At 65.0% G+C, this 15,808-nt stretch overlaps 2 protein-coding genes across 2 annotated transcripts; one reads left to right on the forward strand and one right to left on the reverse strand.

Annotated features, from left to right (window-relative positions):
• Positions 1-126: 126 nt before the first annotated feature.
• Positions 127-5,949, reverse strand: LMNTD2 (lamin tail domain containing 2). Its single transcript, XM_044259889.1, is given in 14 exon segments — positions 127-276; positions 398-450; positions 531-960; positions 1,048-1,167; positions 1,253-1,442; positions 1,630-1,756; positions 2,059-2,348; positions 2,681-2,769; positions 2,860-2,931; positions 3,200-3,578; positions 3,925-4,077; positions 4,155-4,362; positions 4,519-4,590; positions 4,593-5,949. Coding segments are annotated over 14 exon segments (2,367 nt in total). The 5' UTR covers positions 4,645-5,949; the 3' UTR covers positions 127-144.
• A 265-nt stretch (positions 5,950-6,214) lies between these two features.
• Positions 6,215-9,008, forward strand: RASSF7 (Ras association domain family member 7). Its single transcript, XM_044261211.1, is given in 7 exon segments — positions 6,215-6,296; positions 6,970-7,100; positions 7,324-8,036; positions 8,176-8,304; positions 8,379-8,412; positions 8,415-8,460; positions 8,538-9,008. Coding segments are annotated over 6 exon segments (1,329 nt in total). The 5' UTR covers positions 6,215-6,296; positions 6,970-6,976; the 3' UTR covers positions 8,821-9,008.
• The last annotated feature ends 6,800 nt before the right edge of the window (positions 9,009-15,808 follow it).

Consider the following 15,808-nt stretch of genomic DNA (forward strand, 5'->3'; position numbering starts at 1 on the left):
TATCCCAAAACCAAGCAAACCCTTCTCGACTCTCAGGTGTACATGAATGCGCTTTACTTCCTAGGCGATGTTGGTTCAATAAACGCAGCCGCCAGCACGGCCAGCCTCCCCCGCCTCTCTCCCAGCGCCGCCCCCTCAGCCCGCCTACAGCCGCGCTCTCCGGACGGCGGTGACCGGCGGGCAGGGGAGGAAGCGGAAGCCGTATCTGCTCTCAGCCGCGCTCTGCACCGACAATGCCACCATTGGGCAGCCCCGGTCCACGCCCTTGCAGCACACCTGGGGGCGCGGAGCCTCAGAGGCGCGCGGGGCCAGGGTGGGGGCCTGCGCGGAGGAGGGGGCACGGCCGGGAATGGGAGGGGGCCAAGGGGCGCGGACCGGGGCGCGCGCACGCACTCACCCGGACCCTGGGCTCTTTCCTAGCCTGGCAGTCCTCGAGGCGCAGCCCGGCCTCTGCGGGGAACAATGACCGCGTGGGGTCCGGCCGGCCTCCCCCTCCTCGCCGGGCCGCCCACCGCGCACCGCGCGCTCACCGGGGATGGTGGGCAGGAGCTCCGGCGCCGGCGCCTCGGTGGCATCGGCCGGCGCTGGCACCGCCCGCGGGCGGAAGGTCTTGCCTGCGCTCAGCCGGGGGAAGAGGCCCCGCGTCCTGACGGGGCGAGGGGCTCGTGAGATCCGAAGCCTGCCTGCGGGAAGAAGCGGGGGTGGGGGGGTGCGGAGCCTGGAGAGGCCGGGACCTGGGGAAGCAGGGACCTGCGGAGCCCATGTGGGCCTCCGCCGTCTGGCCGGGGCCTCCTGCACCCTGCCTGCCCGCAGCTGCCGAGGGCCGGGCCTCTGCGTGCCGGTGTCAGCCACCAGCCCGGCCTCTGAGAGCGGGAAGCGGTCTATGGACAAATCGGTGTTGTCAGCGAAGATCCTCGAGGCGGGGGACACGCAGTGGTCAGCCCGATGCTCGCTCAGGACCTACGGGCCGGCCGGGAGAGGCACGGGGGTCACCCCCATCCACCAGGGCTCACTCCCACCCCACCGCTAGCTGGGATGCACACTGACCTCGCCCTTGGGGTTCAGGAGGAGAGTCACACAGCCCCGGCTAGAGTGGAAGTGCACGGGCTCCTGGCCCAAGGACGAGGGCAGGTGCTTCTTGGTGCTGCGGGGCCCCTCGCCCCAAACCTGGTGGACATGGCCAGGGGGTGGGTGAGCAGCGGTGCGGGCCTGAGCCGAGGCCACCGTGGAGTTGCGGGGTGGGGGGGCACACCGTGACATGGTGGCGCGGAGGCAGCAGCGTGCGGGGTGGGAAGCGGTACATGCACACAGGAAAGCCGCGTTCCCGCTGCTGCAGCGTGAGGCCACCCAGGTCCGCGGTCTCCTCCGGCGACTGGTTGAGGACACGCACGAACCTCTCCCGGGCACTGACTGCCACAATCTTCAGGCAGGAACACCCTGGGCTGGGGGGAGGTGTGAGGAGGGTAGGTGCACTACGCAGAGAGGCTTGGCCACCCCTCCAGTGCGTCCTAGTTGGAGACCCCCTCCTGCCAGGACCCCGCTGGGTCACCCCTCACCTCCAGGGGCACCCTGAGTGCGGGTGCTCAGAAGCTACACAGGGCTCCCCAGTCAGGGTCAGGACTGTCCTACCTGGCTGGTCCCACTGAGCCGTCCTGAGATCCAGGGAAAGACCTGTCGGAAGGGGCACCCCGTACACCGCACGCACTGCGGACATCTCCCGCGAGGCCAGACTGACGCTCAGCACCCCACAGGTGCACTGGGGAGAGGCACAGCTCTGGAGCTCAGATCCAGAGCAGGAAGGCTGGACCCGGGAGGCTGAGGGAAGCAGAGGGAGAACTCCCAAGTACGGGGGGTTGGGTGGATAGCCAGAGTGCACAGGCAGCAGCAGGTACCCTCCAAGACCACCCTGAGCCCCAGGGCTGAGACTGCAGTGGCCTCAGCGACCTTGCTCCAGGCGGCCATGAACACCGAGCTCTCGGGGGACATGCTATTAGGGCTTTGGGAAGAGATCACAGCCTTGCAGGGGGTCAGTAACGGGGGAAAGCTGCTACGCCCCACCTCCAGACTGTGCCTGCATTTCCCTGCTGAGGCTCCTGGAGCTGGCCGCAGTTAGCTCGTCCCGGCTTGGCGCGCACGGGGGGTGCCCTGTCACCTTCCGCACACAATAACGCTCAGCCAGCTGGCCACTGCTGGAGTCGGAGTCCGCGCCCCCGGAGCTGCTCGTGCCCATGAAGGGCAGGGAACTCCACTCGACACTCTTGAGACGCTGCTCTGTCCCCGATCTGCGCAGCTCCGAGCTCCCCATGCTCGACAGGGGGGCCTCCGGGGGTGGCAGGGGCCGTGGGTGCCTGTGGGCCACAGTCTGCTGATCGGCTTGCGGCGGCTGCCTTTGACTTCTAGACTCCAGCCCCACGCCCATCTAGCCCCCCCCCAGGGGGTGGGGCACCCTGGTACCCGGGGGTGGGGGGAGGGGAAAGGGCTCCTGGAAGGACCGTGAGGGCTCAGGAGCCCTTTCCCCTCACTGTGAACCCCGTCCTACAGATGGGAGAGCTGACCTTGGAAGGTGAAAGTGACTTGTCCACGGACACTAAGGGTAGAACTTGGACTCTGGTCCACAAATGCCAAGGCACTCCCCGCATCCCACCCCGCACCCCTGGAGGAGTGCACAAGGAGCAGTTACTTCGGGTCTGAGCTGGACTCCACGTTGCTGAAGAGGTTGGGATACCGCTGGGCAATGCTGTTCCAGTCCACGTCCTCCAGCCGGAAACCCTGGTCCCGAAGCAACAGACATGTGGCCCTCCCCTCCCACAAGGCTGCCGGCTATGAGAGCACGTGGGGGACCTTGCTCACCTCTCTTACCTCCCCAGTGGAGGGGCCCTGTTCACTCTCAGAGACGTCATTGAAGTCCATCAGGGTTTCTGCGGTGACCACCTGCGCACGGGGAGCGGAGACCAGTGGGCAGGGGCCGGGGAAGAGAGGTGCTCTCCTTTGACCTCGCTAGGCACAGGTTCACGGTGGATCAGGTGGGTGGAACCAGGGGGTTCCTCCCTGCCCCGTGGTCCTGAGGGGAGACAGGCTTCCTGGGCAGGCCAGCCCCACCAAAGGACCGGCAGGAGACACAATGGTTACCCAGGGGACATCCAAGGAAGGCTGGGGAGGGGAACTCAGGAGGCGAGTGCATGGGCCGAGCGGGGCGTACCTCCACACTGCCGGTGGAGGAGCGCAGTATGCGCCCCACCCAGGAGGAGCGGGCCAGCTGCAGGAGGCAGGACTTCTGGAAGGCCTGCAGCTCAGCCTCCAGCTGCTGCGTGGTGGTCACGGTCTGCAGCAGACGTTCCTCCAGCTGGGTCTTCTCCTGCTCCCGGAGGGTGCATAGGTGCGCAGGGTCTTCTCCAGCTGCTGAACCCACAAGGCCAACCCCTACCTGGGCCCTGCCCCTCACCCCAGCTTGGGTCCCCTCCCCGACTCCCTGGTCCTTCCTGCCCCTCACCAGCTGGGCCTGTTCCTTCTGCTTTTTCAAGTCCAGAGTCAGCTTTTGGACCTGATTTTGCAGGAACTTTTCCTGATTACGTGCGCTCCTGGGGGAAGGGGCAATCATAGCAGCCCCTGCCTCGAGGTCAGCAGCCAAGGAAGGGAGGAGGGGCCCCTCTTCCTTGACACTGGGGGCCCAAGGGCATAGGGTTCCAGTGAGCCAGGCCAAGTCTGGCTCTGAGAGGTCTGGGCTGCAGATGGGGTCTAGATGCAGCGACTCCCAGTGTGTTCGGAGTCAGGGTAGAGGGTCACGCTTCAAGTGAGGCTTAAGGCCAGAGTAAGAAGTTACAATGTCAGTCAGGACCGGTGGTTGGGGATGGGGGTCAGACAAAAACCAGTTCGGGCCAGGACAGAGGCGGGGTTGGGCTGGGGGACTAGCACTTTGCTGGTCACCTCTCAGGTGGAAGTCCGGCCACCTCGCGCAGGACGTGGCAGTGCCGGGCGTCCTGGCCGTTCTGGACAGCCCACCGCAGAGCCTGGATCTGCAGCTCCCGTTGGCCCCACAGCAGCCGCAAGGTGCGAGTGTCTAGAGACTCAGGCGCCAACCTGCAATGCCAGTGATCAGGCCCCGTCCCCTAGCTGGCCAGGCCCGAGTGGCTGGCCACCCATCCCTCCTTCCTTACTGTAGGTGGACGGAGAAGACCACCCGTGTAGAGCTGGGCGTGGCGTCCTGTGCGCATGTGGGACCCCCCGGCTCCTGAGGTGCGCCCACAGGAGGCTCCAGGTGGGCGCTGACCAGCTCTTGGTCCACCTGGGATAAGGGAGCCTTTTTCTCGGCTGCTTCATCCTCTTGGCAAGACTCAGGCGCCATTCTCGGTGTTCCTGGGGGAGCTGCGAGGCATGGTAGGGCGGTCATCCTTGTGTCCTCTGTGTGGCTACGCCTGCGGGCCTCTCCTTACAAGGCCATGCGTGTGTGTAAGTCTGACAGCCCTACCCAGCACCACTCCACAGAGGTCTGTGTGTGTGTCTGCATGCGCATGCACATACCCCACAGGACGCTAGACTGCTGGTCGCATGTGTGCCCACATCTGTCTATTTCTGACCAGGTCAAGGCAGCAGGTCACCCCCAGGCAACATGTCACCTGAGTGGACATTTCCTGTTGTCATCCCCATCACCCCTGCCTTCTAGGACCTGAGGTCCTATCCCTTAACCTAGAGCAAGAGTCCCCAGAGGGACTGGTCCTTTGCCTGTGATGCCCCCAGGCCCAGGGCCTTACCCCAAACACTCACCTGAGGCCTGAAATCCAAGCGGGCCTAGGGAAAGAAAGGCTCTCGAGTGTTGCCATGGATACCAGCACCCAGAAGGGGAGGGGCTGTTTGTTACCAGGAGCTTCCAGGGAAACCCCAGACCAGGGCCCTTAGTGAGCCTTGGGCCCACCTCCCGACCCAGCCGGAAGGAGAAACTGAAAGGCTGGGTTGTTGCCCAGGTGGCCTTCGCAGGCTCAGGGGACCATGGAGCAAGGAGCAGGCCCTGCCATGCTCAGAGACTCACAGACGGTCACACGCTCAGTCTGCCACCCCAGCCAACCTTGGGGAGGCTCCCATAGTCCTCACTATGGCAGCAGGCAGGTACCGGGGACACGGCTGCCTGGTGTAGAGGGGCTTACCCGACTCTAGCCATCAGTGAGCCCCCCCAAGTGCTTCCCACAGCATCTTCCCACTCAGAGGCTGACGCCCACCTACCTAAACCCCAAGTCAGAAGCCGGTCCTTCTCCAGTCCATCTCCCACCTTGGGGAGCCCTGGGGACAGCCTCCCAACTATGACAACGGTTCTCTCTGCCCCAGAACACAAGTGAGGCACCAGATCCGACACACAGGCCAATGTCCTCCAGCCTTCACCTCCCCCTTCCCCACTTTCGATCATTCCTTAAGATCCTCAACTCTGCTTTTCCCCGGGACTTCCTGAGCTGGGGAGGACCCCCCCATGGCCCATTGTGAGGAGGCAGAGCAGGCTCCCAACGCCCGGTCCACAGACAGCACGGAGGCTGTGAGGGACCCTGGCTGCTGGGCTGGGCTCAAGGTGCCCACGTGTGTCCACAAGTCGCAGGGGCGCCGGGCCCCACTGGGAGCAGGGAGGGGTGCGAGCAAAGAGCCCAGGGTCTTTGTCCTGCTCTGTCCCCAGCAGCTTCAGAGCAGCCTTCTCCCCCATCAGGACCACCGGGCGGCGGCAGCCAGAGAGGGGCCGCGCCCGCCCCCCGCTCCCGCAGCGCCCCCGTCCTCCGGACGGAGCCGGGTCGGGGGGCGAGGGCGGTCCCTGGCCTTGCGGGCCGCGCCCGCCCCTCCGCGTGCAGAGACCGCGGGGTCCCAGGCCGGCGCCCCCTCCCTCGGCAGGAGACGCATGGGACTGGGAGGCTTCCGAGGAAGCGGGCCCGGAAGCGGAGCCAGACACCTGTGCCGCGCGCCGCCAGCCGGCCCCGAGCCCTTCCGCGTCGCTCGCGGTCTTCAGGCGTGCGTGGACGAGGCCCCGCCCGCCCCTCCGCGCCGCCGAGCTCCGCCCACACCTGGGCGCCGCCGGGGGCGGGGCGGGCGGGGAGCCAATGGGAGGGGCGGGGCGCAGGCGGGGTGGCCAATGGGCGTTGGCTCAGGGCGGGCGGTGCGACCCTGGGAGCCAATAGGAGGGCGAGGGGCGGGGCCCTCGGGCTGCGGGCCAATGCAGTGGCGAGCCGGGGCTCGCCCGCGGCGCTGGAGGCGGCAGGTTGCGGCGGCGCCGGGCTCCGGGAAGCAGCCAGTTCGAGTCTGGGTCCCGGAGGCCAGCGGGCGCCCAGGTGAGCCGCGCAGGGACCCGGGTCCTCCCGCGTGCGGGGCGCGGCCTCGGGCGGCAACTCCGACGGAGGGACGCGGGCTGGGCCGCCGTGGGGGCCGCGCCGCACCTGCAGCTGCCCCTCGGCGGCGACGGCGGCCGGGGGTGGGGGGCGAGCGCCGCGGCTGGAGGGAGCGGCCAGGGCGCTGCTCGCCCCGGCGAGGGCCGCCCCGGAGCGGTTCCGTGGCTCCGGAGGGCCCGGAGTGGCGGGGAAGCGGCGTTCCCATGGCAGCGGGAAGCCGTGTTTTCGTGAGGGCGCCCTTGGGTGCCCGAGCTCGGCGTCCCGTGGGAGGGGCAGTGCCCTTGGAGCCAGGTGCCTGGGAAGGCAGGAAGTGCTGGATCTGGTTAATGATTCGCCTGGTTCCGGGGGAGTGGGGCGGGGCAAGAGGAGGCTGGTCAGTGGGGGAGCTTCAGAGCGCTCCTGGAGGGCACCCTGGTTACCCCTTGGGGGGCCTGGTCGTGCCTCCACCCCCGCAGTGTATGACCTGCGCGCGGGGCTAGGCTGTAGGAGAGCAGGACTGACGTGAGGTGGGGGGCGCGCAGTAGCCCTGAACCACTTCTGGGGTTGAGGAGAGGAGAGGCCAGGGCGTGGTGGGGCCAGGCAGGGCCTGACCCTCTGGCTTTTGTCCTCCCTGCAGGACAGGGATGCTGTCTGGGCTAGCAGCGATGGAGCTGAAGGTGTGGGTGGATGGCATACAGCGCGTGGTCTGTGGGGTCTCAGAGCAAACCACCTGTCAGGAAGTAGTCTTCGCACTAGCCCAAGCAATAGGTGAGTCCTTTCGGGCACAGATAGCCTAACAGGTGCACCTGAGGTGGGGCCGGGTGCTCCATCCCCTTCCCCCATCAAGGCTGTGGCTGGCTGCTGATCCCTCTTGCCCTCTCCTAATTTCTCAAGCCAGGTGGATGGGGGGGGGGGCGCATCACTGACCTGTCTCCTCCTACCCCAGGTGGATGGGGGGGCGCAACAGCTGACCTGTCTCCTCCTACCCCAGGCCAGACGGGCCGCTTTGTGCTCGTGCAGCGTCTCAGGGAAAAGGAACGGCAGCTGCTGCCCCAAGAGTGTCCAGTGGGTGCCCAGGCCACCTGTGGACAGTTTGCCAGTGATGTCCAGTTTGTCCTGAGGCGGACAGGGCCCAGCCTTGCTGGGAGGCCCTCCTCAGACAGCTGCCCACCTCCTGAGCGCTGCCCAGTCCGTGCCAGCCTCCCCCCGAAGCCACGGCCAGCCCTGGGCCACGAGCAGCGCAAAGCACGGACCTTCAGCCTGGGGTGCCCCGGACTGGCCCCCAGCCCTGCACCACCTGACCCTGTGGCCCCCGTAGCAGCAGTCCCAGGCTCCAGCATAGACCTGCAGGGCCTGGAGCGCAGGGTGCGGAGGAACGCCGCGGAGCTGGGTCAGGAGGCCTTCTGGGAGCAGGAGCTGCGACGGGAGCAGGCTCGGGAGCGGGAGGGGCAGGCGCGCCTGCAGGCCCTGAGCGCAGCCACCGCGGAGCACGCTGCCCAGCTACAGGCCCTGGATGCCCAGGCCCGGGCCCTGGAGGTGGAGCTCCATCTGGCCTCAGAGGCCCCCGGACCCCCCTCGCCCACAGCGTCCGCAGCGGAGCGCCTGCGCAAGGACCTGGCTGCCCAGGAACGGCGGAGCGCGGAAGTGCAGGGCGGCCTGGCCCTGGTGAGCCGGGCCCTGCAGGCGGCCGAGCACGCCCTACAGGTGAGCCCGCAGGCCCCCGAGCCCCTGCCAGTGGCCCCAGTGCGAGCGGGTTTGGGGGCTGGCCTCCGGGTCAGGCCAAGGAGAGGGCGAGGCCATGGAGCCCCGGGGCTGCGTCCCCTGAGGGCCCCATGTGCCCCAGGCCCAAGCTCAGGAACTTGAGGAGCTGAACCGGGAGCTGCGTCAGTGCAACCTGCAGGAGTTCATCCAGCAGACGGGGGCTGCGCTGCCACCAGCCCCGCGGCCAGACAGGGGCCCCCTCAGCACACAGGTCAGAGTGGTGCCAGAGGGAGCCCAGGCGTGGGAGGCCTGGCCCAGGTCCAAGCTGAGCTACTCTCCCCACAGGGTCTTCTGCCTCTGGCCAGAGAAGAGCCCCTCATGCGAACCCCTCGGAATCCTGCTCTAGTGTCCGGCCTGAGCCCAGAGAGTACGTCTGTCTTCCCCACTTCGGGTGGGACAGGGCCTTCCTGTCCTCAGTGCCCTCAGCCTGTCTCCTCCCCACAGTTGCCCCAATGAGGCAGAACTCCTGGAGGTAGCAGCTCTGGCCCCAAAATGGATGTCCACTGCCAGCCTGGCCCCGGGCTCCCACGACACGACGAGCAAGGGCAGCCAAGGCCAGCCTGAGCTGGAAGACAGGAGACCTGGTGGTCGCAGAGGAGTCATTCTCCCATGCAGTGGGAAGCCCTGGTGCCCTGGGCCTGAGACAGAGCACCGCAGGGCCCCGGGCTTTCCGCTGTGTGGGGGTGGAGGGAGTCTGCTGAGACCCCTGGACAGGCAGGAGGCATGACCAGCTCAGAACGTGCTACACCCGGAAGGTCACGGCTCCTTGTGGAGGATGGGAGACGTGTGGACACTGCTCAGCTGTGGGTGTGTGCTTGTGTGTGGGAGGTAGCCTTCCTCGAGCCTGCGTACACACATGGGCATGCCGCCTCCCCTACCCCAGCCCTAAAACCTCAATAAACTGCCCAGAATGGCTTCAGTGCGTCCTGAAGCTGTACCGGACAGGGACTGTGGGCCCTAAAGCTTGAGACGAGCCAGGGTCATTGGGGAGTCCCCCAAGCTACCTGGGGCTGGCCACGACCAGGGCTCTTGAGAAAAGGGTCTCCCAGGGACCAGTGGTCAGTTGGGCCCCAAACTGGGGCTTGTAGGGCCTCCCATTTCCAGCTGCTGTGCCCATCCGCACCCAGGGGCTCTCCTTGGCAGCCCAAGCCTGGATTGCGAGTTGCATAGTGTGGGGCCTTAGAGCAGCCTCGGGCCTGGTCTGGGTGTCTGTGTGGGCTCTCCCGACTGGCGCCCCTCCTCTGGCCTGCTCCTCACCAGTAGCAGGAGCTGCCACCGCATGAAGATGCTTCCTGGACGAGAGGACTCAAGGACGTGCCAGACCTGCCTATCAGGTTTATTGAGGTTTATGGAGAGCCTGTGGGGGCAGGTCCCCAGATTCCTGCCCAGAACCCAGGAGCTCTGCCCAGAGGAGTGCTGTTGGCCCCATGAGGGTGTGGCTGCCCAGCCATCCACCAGGCCCCCTCTGCTTCCCAGGTCAGTGTGCAGGCTCAAAATTAGGGCAGTGATCACAGTCCTGGGCCGGGGAGGGGCTGCCGGCCCCACCTGTGAGCACCGTGGCTGGCACTGGAGCCCTCTGTGATGGTCAAAACACAGGGGCTCGGTGTAGCCACACATACTGGGGAATAGGAGATGGAGGCACCCTAGATGATGGGGGTCTCTGTGTTAAGGCTGGGGGTCAGCAACTTTTGGATGGACTCAGCCTTCTGGAGTGGCCCCCGAGCTCAGCCTGGTGTTCTCCTCTTCTGGGGCTGACCATAGGGGACAAGAAGTCCTGAGTACAGGAGTGTGGACGTCACCAAGAGCAGCTTGGGGGGGGAGGGGATTAATGAGGACTGGATACTTCCTGCCCAAGGTGGAACAGGACAGGGAGTGACGACTGGACAGCAGCAGCAGGGGACTTCTGGCCCAGGCTCCTCACTCCAAAGCCCCCAGCCCTACATAGCTCCTACGTTCGCTGCCACCTAAGCCCACGGTCCATCACACAGCCACCCACTGGAGACAGGGCTGAGTGCACAGTCACACGGCGACAGCCTGGAATGCGAATGCCGATCATGTTGTGCCCTGGGTGGGAGGGCTGGAGCTGTGGGCGGCGGGCAGTCACCACCAGGTCAAAGAGGCCTGGTCGCCCCACCCACAGCCCTCACCTGTACTCAGGAGGGTGGGTGCCTCTGAGCACCAGCACAGGGTCGTCTCCCAAGCTGAGCACACTGGCCAGCACAGGGCAAAGCCAGGTGCAGGCTGGAAGGAAGTCCGCTCCCTCCCGGTGTCTGTGCTCTCCCACACCCCAAAGGGAAGCAGTCCTGGTACTGGCAGAGCTTGCACACCCCTGGTCTGTGTCTATTTTCCAAGGAACACCTGTTCCTTCTGAAGACATCGCCAGGGACCTGTCCCCAGTCTGCTACTGGCTGAAAAGCTGATGAGCCCTCTTCACCTGGGAAGGGTCCTCAGGTAGCCAGTGTGCTCTGGGGTGGGGAAGGGGGCAGAACCTTCCACCTCCGGCTGTTCCAGGTGGACAAAATCCCATATCCCCCAAAAGTGGCCAGAAGTGCTTCGTATCAGCAAGCGAACGCTGGGGCTGTTGAGAAGTTTACTTCGGAGCTTTAAGCTGCTCTTTGAAAACAACGATGTGAGCGAGGCTGAGCCAAGGAGACCCAGCTCCCCACTGCCGCCAGACACACACATCCAGGCCATGGCAGGGCAGGACCGAGCCAGGTCAGCCCAGCTCCCCGGCCAAGGTGAGACAGGACCCAGTGATCATCAGTGTCTCTGTATGGCCAGACTGTGCTGGGGGATGGCACTGGAGCCCCTCCCGCTCACCCCCAGTACAAAAGTCCTCCTGTGAGCTGGCTGGAACACTGGGGCTCCCTGGGGGTCACCCACAGCAAGTCACTGCCTTGTGGCAGGCAACTGGCATCATTGGTTCTCAACCCCAAGGGCCACCCACAACCTCCCTGTTGCCTGCAGAACCTGTCCTGCCAAGCCTGCTAGGTGTGACCCTCAGGGCACCACAGTGACCTTTACGACAGTGTCCCTCCAAAGGTGAATCCAAGTCCATGCAAGGCCTCAATTCAGGCTGCCTGTCCCTCAAGCGGCTCTGACAATGGCGGACCCAGTGCCAGCCATCGACACCCACCATCTGGGGAGGAGACAGGGACTGCGGCAGGCATCCTGGCCTCTGCATGCCTGGAGGCTGCTCAGGCCATGCTTTCCGACCAGCAGATCTTCACAGTGGCTTGAGAACCCCAGCAGAGGGGCGCCTGGGTGGCTCGGTGGGTTAAGCCTCTGCCTTCGGCTCAGGTCTTTATCTCAGGATCCTGGGATTGAGTCCCGTATCAGGCTCTCTGCTCAGTAGGGAACATGCTTCCCTCTCTCTCTGCCTACTTGTGATCTCTCAGTCAACTAAATAAATAAAATATTAAAAAAAAAAAAAAACAAAAAAAAAAACAACCCAGCACAGAAAGCAGGCCCTGCAGCAGACAGGCTGGGGGCTCGGCCGGGTGCCCCCACCTCCAGGAGGGCACACCGCTGAGCACAAGTGGGTTCTTGGCATTCTTGCTGAGTGGCAGAAATACGCAGAAAAGCCAAATCTGTCACCATCTTCCTTGAGTTCCCAGAGGTGGCCCTCAAGAGGCAGGTAGTAGCAGGTAGTAGGGGGTCCGGTCCTGAGGGCCACGGGTCTGACCAGAACACGTTGCTTCAGCTTGGCGACATTCAGAAGACCATCCAGCAACTCTGCAGGTCCTGGCACCTGCGACACACAAGGAAAGTTCCCTCCAAAGGCGCATCTGGACCAATCTGAGCCCCCTCGTGTGGAGGGCTGTGAAGCCCCACGGTGCTTCCCCTTCCTCCCCACCCCGCTGCTGAGCGCGACAAAGGGGCGCCCTCTCCCCGCCTTGGTGTTCGTCCTCCCACCTGGTCTGGCCGTCCCTTGCCCGACACACCAGGGTCACAGAAGGGCCGGGGCGGTCGCGCTGCCCAGGGACAGATCAGCCGCTGTCACACGCACAGTGGGTCCGGAGCAGCGCAGTGTGCGGTGGGCAGTGGCTGCCCTGCGCCTGGAGGGACCACCGGGTGCACAGAAGGGCCGTCCCACCCCCGACCCCTCCTTCCCCTCCAACTTGTACGTCCGAGCCCCACCGCACCAGCCCAGCCCGAGCCCCCGCCCGCCGGTCTGGGACCCCTCGCGCGTCACCTGCAACCGCGGCGCGGGGCCGTCGCCGGCTCTCAGCCCAAATTCGGCGGCGGCCGCGGGCCCCCGGCGCCCCCGACCGGCCCCCGACAGCCCCCCGACCACCCCGCCCCCGGCGCCCGGCCCGCGCCCCGCCCCCGGCCCGTATGCAAATACGCGAGTCTCGCGGCCAATGGCCAGCCGGGCTGGGCCCGCCCTGCTGCGTCCCAGCCAGTGGCCGCGAGGTGGGGGCGAGCCGCCACGCCCACCGCCGCGCGGCCCCTTGCGGGCGCGGCCGGCGCGTTCCTTTCCGCACGTCGGCCTCGGGGCGGGGCCGCCACCTGCCGGGCGGGGCCAGCGGACGCCGCGCTGCTGCGGTGCGGGGCGGCTCCCCCGCGGGCCGGGCGGGTGGTAGCGCCCGAGGCGTTCTCGCCCGAGGTGGGCCCGCAGCGCCCGGGAACGCGCGGGGTTGGGGTGCACGTATCCCGGCTGCGCCCTCCGGACGCACATGGGGCCCGCGCTGCCCGCGGCCCCGCGGAGCACTGTGGCTGGCGGGCCGGGGCTCCGCGGTACCCCAGTGGAATCCATCACCTTGTAAGGCTCGGAATCTGAGTGCGGAGGGGACACGGCGCGGGGCGCAGGGCCATCGGTGCTTTGCCCCGTCCTGTCTGGGCTTTGAAAAAGTATAAAGCGTGGGACGCCTGGGTGGCTCAGTGGGTTAAGCAGCTGCCTTCAGCTCGGGTCATGATCCCAGCGTCCTGGGATCGAGTCCCACGTCGGGCTCCTTGCTCGGCAGGGAGCCTGCTTCTCCCTCTGCCTCTGCCTGCCTCTCTGTCTGCCTGTGCTCGCTCTCTCTCCCTCTCTCTCTCACAAATAAATAAATAAAATCTTTAAAAAAAAAAAAAAAAAGAAAAGAAAAAGTATAAAGCGTGAGAACAGACTGTTTCAGACCTGGAGTTATTGACTCCTTGGTGATGCCCTAAGGTGGCAGCCAAGGGAGATTTGGCCCTGACCCCCTTCCCTCACATTCTCCTCCCCGCCTCCACGGCCAAGGGGACCCCTGAGGCAGAACCAGGGGTCATGCGGACCCCCAATGGGGTAGAGACCCTTGCTCTCCTTTTGTTATTGACACAGGAGTCCTCACAAGCTCTCTGCGCTCTTCCAAAGTGAGCCAGGGCTCCCCACTTTCCCTTACCTCACTCACTCATCTCCCGCATCTGCCTCAACCCTGGCCCTCCCTAGAGGACCCCACTCACCTGGTTCCAGCCGGCTTCAAAGGAGCCCTCGGCTCTTCACTGCCCAGGGGTTCAGCCTCAGCCACCCCTGTCCCTCATGGTTCACCTGCGGCCTTACTGCCTCTACACCACCTGTTCCCCGGTTCTCCCTTCCTCCAGTGACCCCCCTGCATCCTACCTGTGTGGGGCCTGGAGCCCCCCAGGTGCCACAGCCCCAGCACAGATCCTGCTGCACCCTTCCCATTACCACACTCATTTCATTTCTTCCTTAAAACCATCGCCTGAGTGGCTAAGTGCAGAGGCTCTGGGACATCGGAGCCTGAAGCTTGGGGATAGAAACCCAAGGCGGGGATGTTGTGGGTGGGGCTGCCTATGGGTGGGGAAAGAGCACAGAGGACGGAGGAACGGGCTCAGTTCTACTGGTGCCATCAGGGGAGGGGTCAGCAAAGCCCAGATACCTTGGTCTGGAAGAACTCTAGTAATCTGCAGGACCCCTGAGAAGGCCCACACCTTCAGGACAGGGTAGAGGTTTGGAGGAAAGAAGTCTGGAGTTGGGGGACAGAGAGAAGCCATATGTCAGGGTGACTCTGAGTTCCTGTCTTAGCGTTACTGGTATGATCTTCAGCTGTGTCCCCCAGTCCTGCAGGTTCCAAATGCACCCCTTATCACCTTCTGTAGTGGGTTGAATAGTGTCCCCTCAAAAAGATGTCTATATCCAAATGTCTAGACCCTGGGAACATTAGGTTACTTGGGGAAAGGGTCTCTGCAGCCATAATTAAGGGTTTTGAGATAAAATCATTCTGGTTTCACTGGGTGGGCCCTAAGTCCAACGACAAGTTTACTTATAAGAGACAGATGAGAGGAGGGCCATGTAAAGACAGAGGCAAACTTTGGGGTGATGTGGCCACAAGCCAAGGAAGACTGGAGCACCACAAACTGGAAGGGGCAGGAAAGGGCTTCCTACAGAGCAGAGCTCCCTTGGATTTCAGATCTGTAACTTCTAGGACTGTGAGAAAATCATCTGTTGTTTTAAGGTACCCAGTCTGTGGTCACTGGTTAAGGCAGGCCTGGGATGCTAGCAAGCCTGCCTTCCCAAGTCAGGGAACACAGCCGTATCTGGCTCCCCCCACCTGCTCTGGCCCTGTTTGCGGGCAGGCCTGATGGCAGGGGAAAGAGCTGGTGGGGGCTGGGTAGAACCAAGGTAGCTCCCAGTCCTGCTGCGCCCTCCTGTATCAGAGAGCAGAGCGCATCTCGTGTCTGTTCCTGCCTGGGCTGGGGTGGGCAGGAGAACAGGGTGCACCAAGCACCACCCAAACCCAGCAGGGAATACAGAGTGCAGGTCTTTGAGGGGCATGGGGCAGGGTACACATGTTGTGTCCTTGCTTGGATCTAGCATGTGAGAGGTGGCAGGTGGGTGGCTAGTCAGTGTGGCCTGGAGGTGACAGTGGGTATGTACAGAAGGTGCCCACATGTCCTTCCTTGCCTGGCTTCCAGGTTGCCCTCCTGTTTACTTCGCACATTTCTTCAGAATCTACTTTCTTCAGAATCTACCAGGAGCTTCTTGCGCCCAGTCCAGCCCAGGCCATGGCTCCCGATCTGGGGTCCCCCTGTGTCTGCCCTCACTGCTCTAGTCTTTCCCCCACCTTGCTGTCCCGTTCCCCCCGGGCCGGCAAGCCAGCACGTGTCATCCAGCTCCAGATCCACCAGAGCCCCTAGCGCCTCTGGCCACTTCCCGCACGGGGCCGGGCCATCCCGGCTTGGCCTCCTTTCCGACGTCCGTCAGCGGCTTCTCGGGGCTCTCCCCACCCCTGCCACTGCCAGATCCGTCCTCACTGCCTAACACGGGCCAGTCCTCCCAGCCTCCTGAGCCCCGGACCCGACCCTGCTTTATCTTTCATCCCAGCACGGGTCAGCTTGCCACACACCACGCGGTGTGCTGACCGACAGCGCTGGTGGTTTCCGGCGTCTGAAGCAGACGGGGCGCGGGGCTGGGGTCTCCTCCCGCTGTGCCCGGCACCTGGAGGAGCCCGCCCACACAGGACTCCGTCAGTGTTTGGTCCAGGAGCGACTGCAGGTCACGAAGCTGCTCGCTGCGGGAGCGCCACGGGGCAGCTGTGGCCAGAGCAACGCGGGCTGAGGGCGTGACCAACGCCGGGAGGGCCGGGACGCCGCGTGGGGGGCAGGCAGCAGGGTGGGGGCGTGTTCACGGCCGTGGGGCGGGGCCAAGCCTGGGGGCGGGGTCTCAGGTGTGCCGGAAGGCCGCTGCCATTCGCCCCGGGCGGAGGGCGGGGGCTCGGACCGTACCAAGT

Source organism: Neovison vison, chromosome 7 (assembly GCF_020171115.1).
Source record: "Neovison vison isolate M4711 chromosome 7, ASM_NN_V1, whole genome shotgun sequence".
NCBI classification, from domain to species: Eukaryota; Metazoa; Chordata; class Mammalia; order Carnivora; family Mustelidae; genus Neogale; species Neogale vison.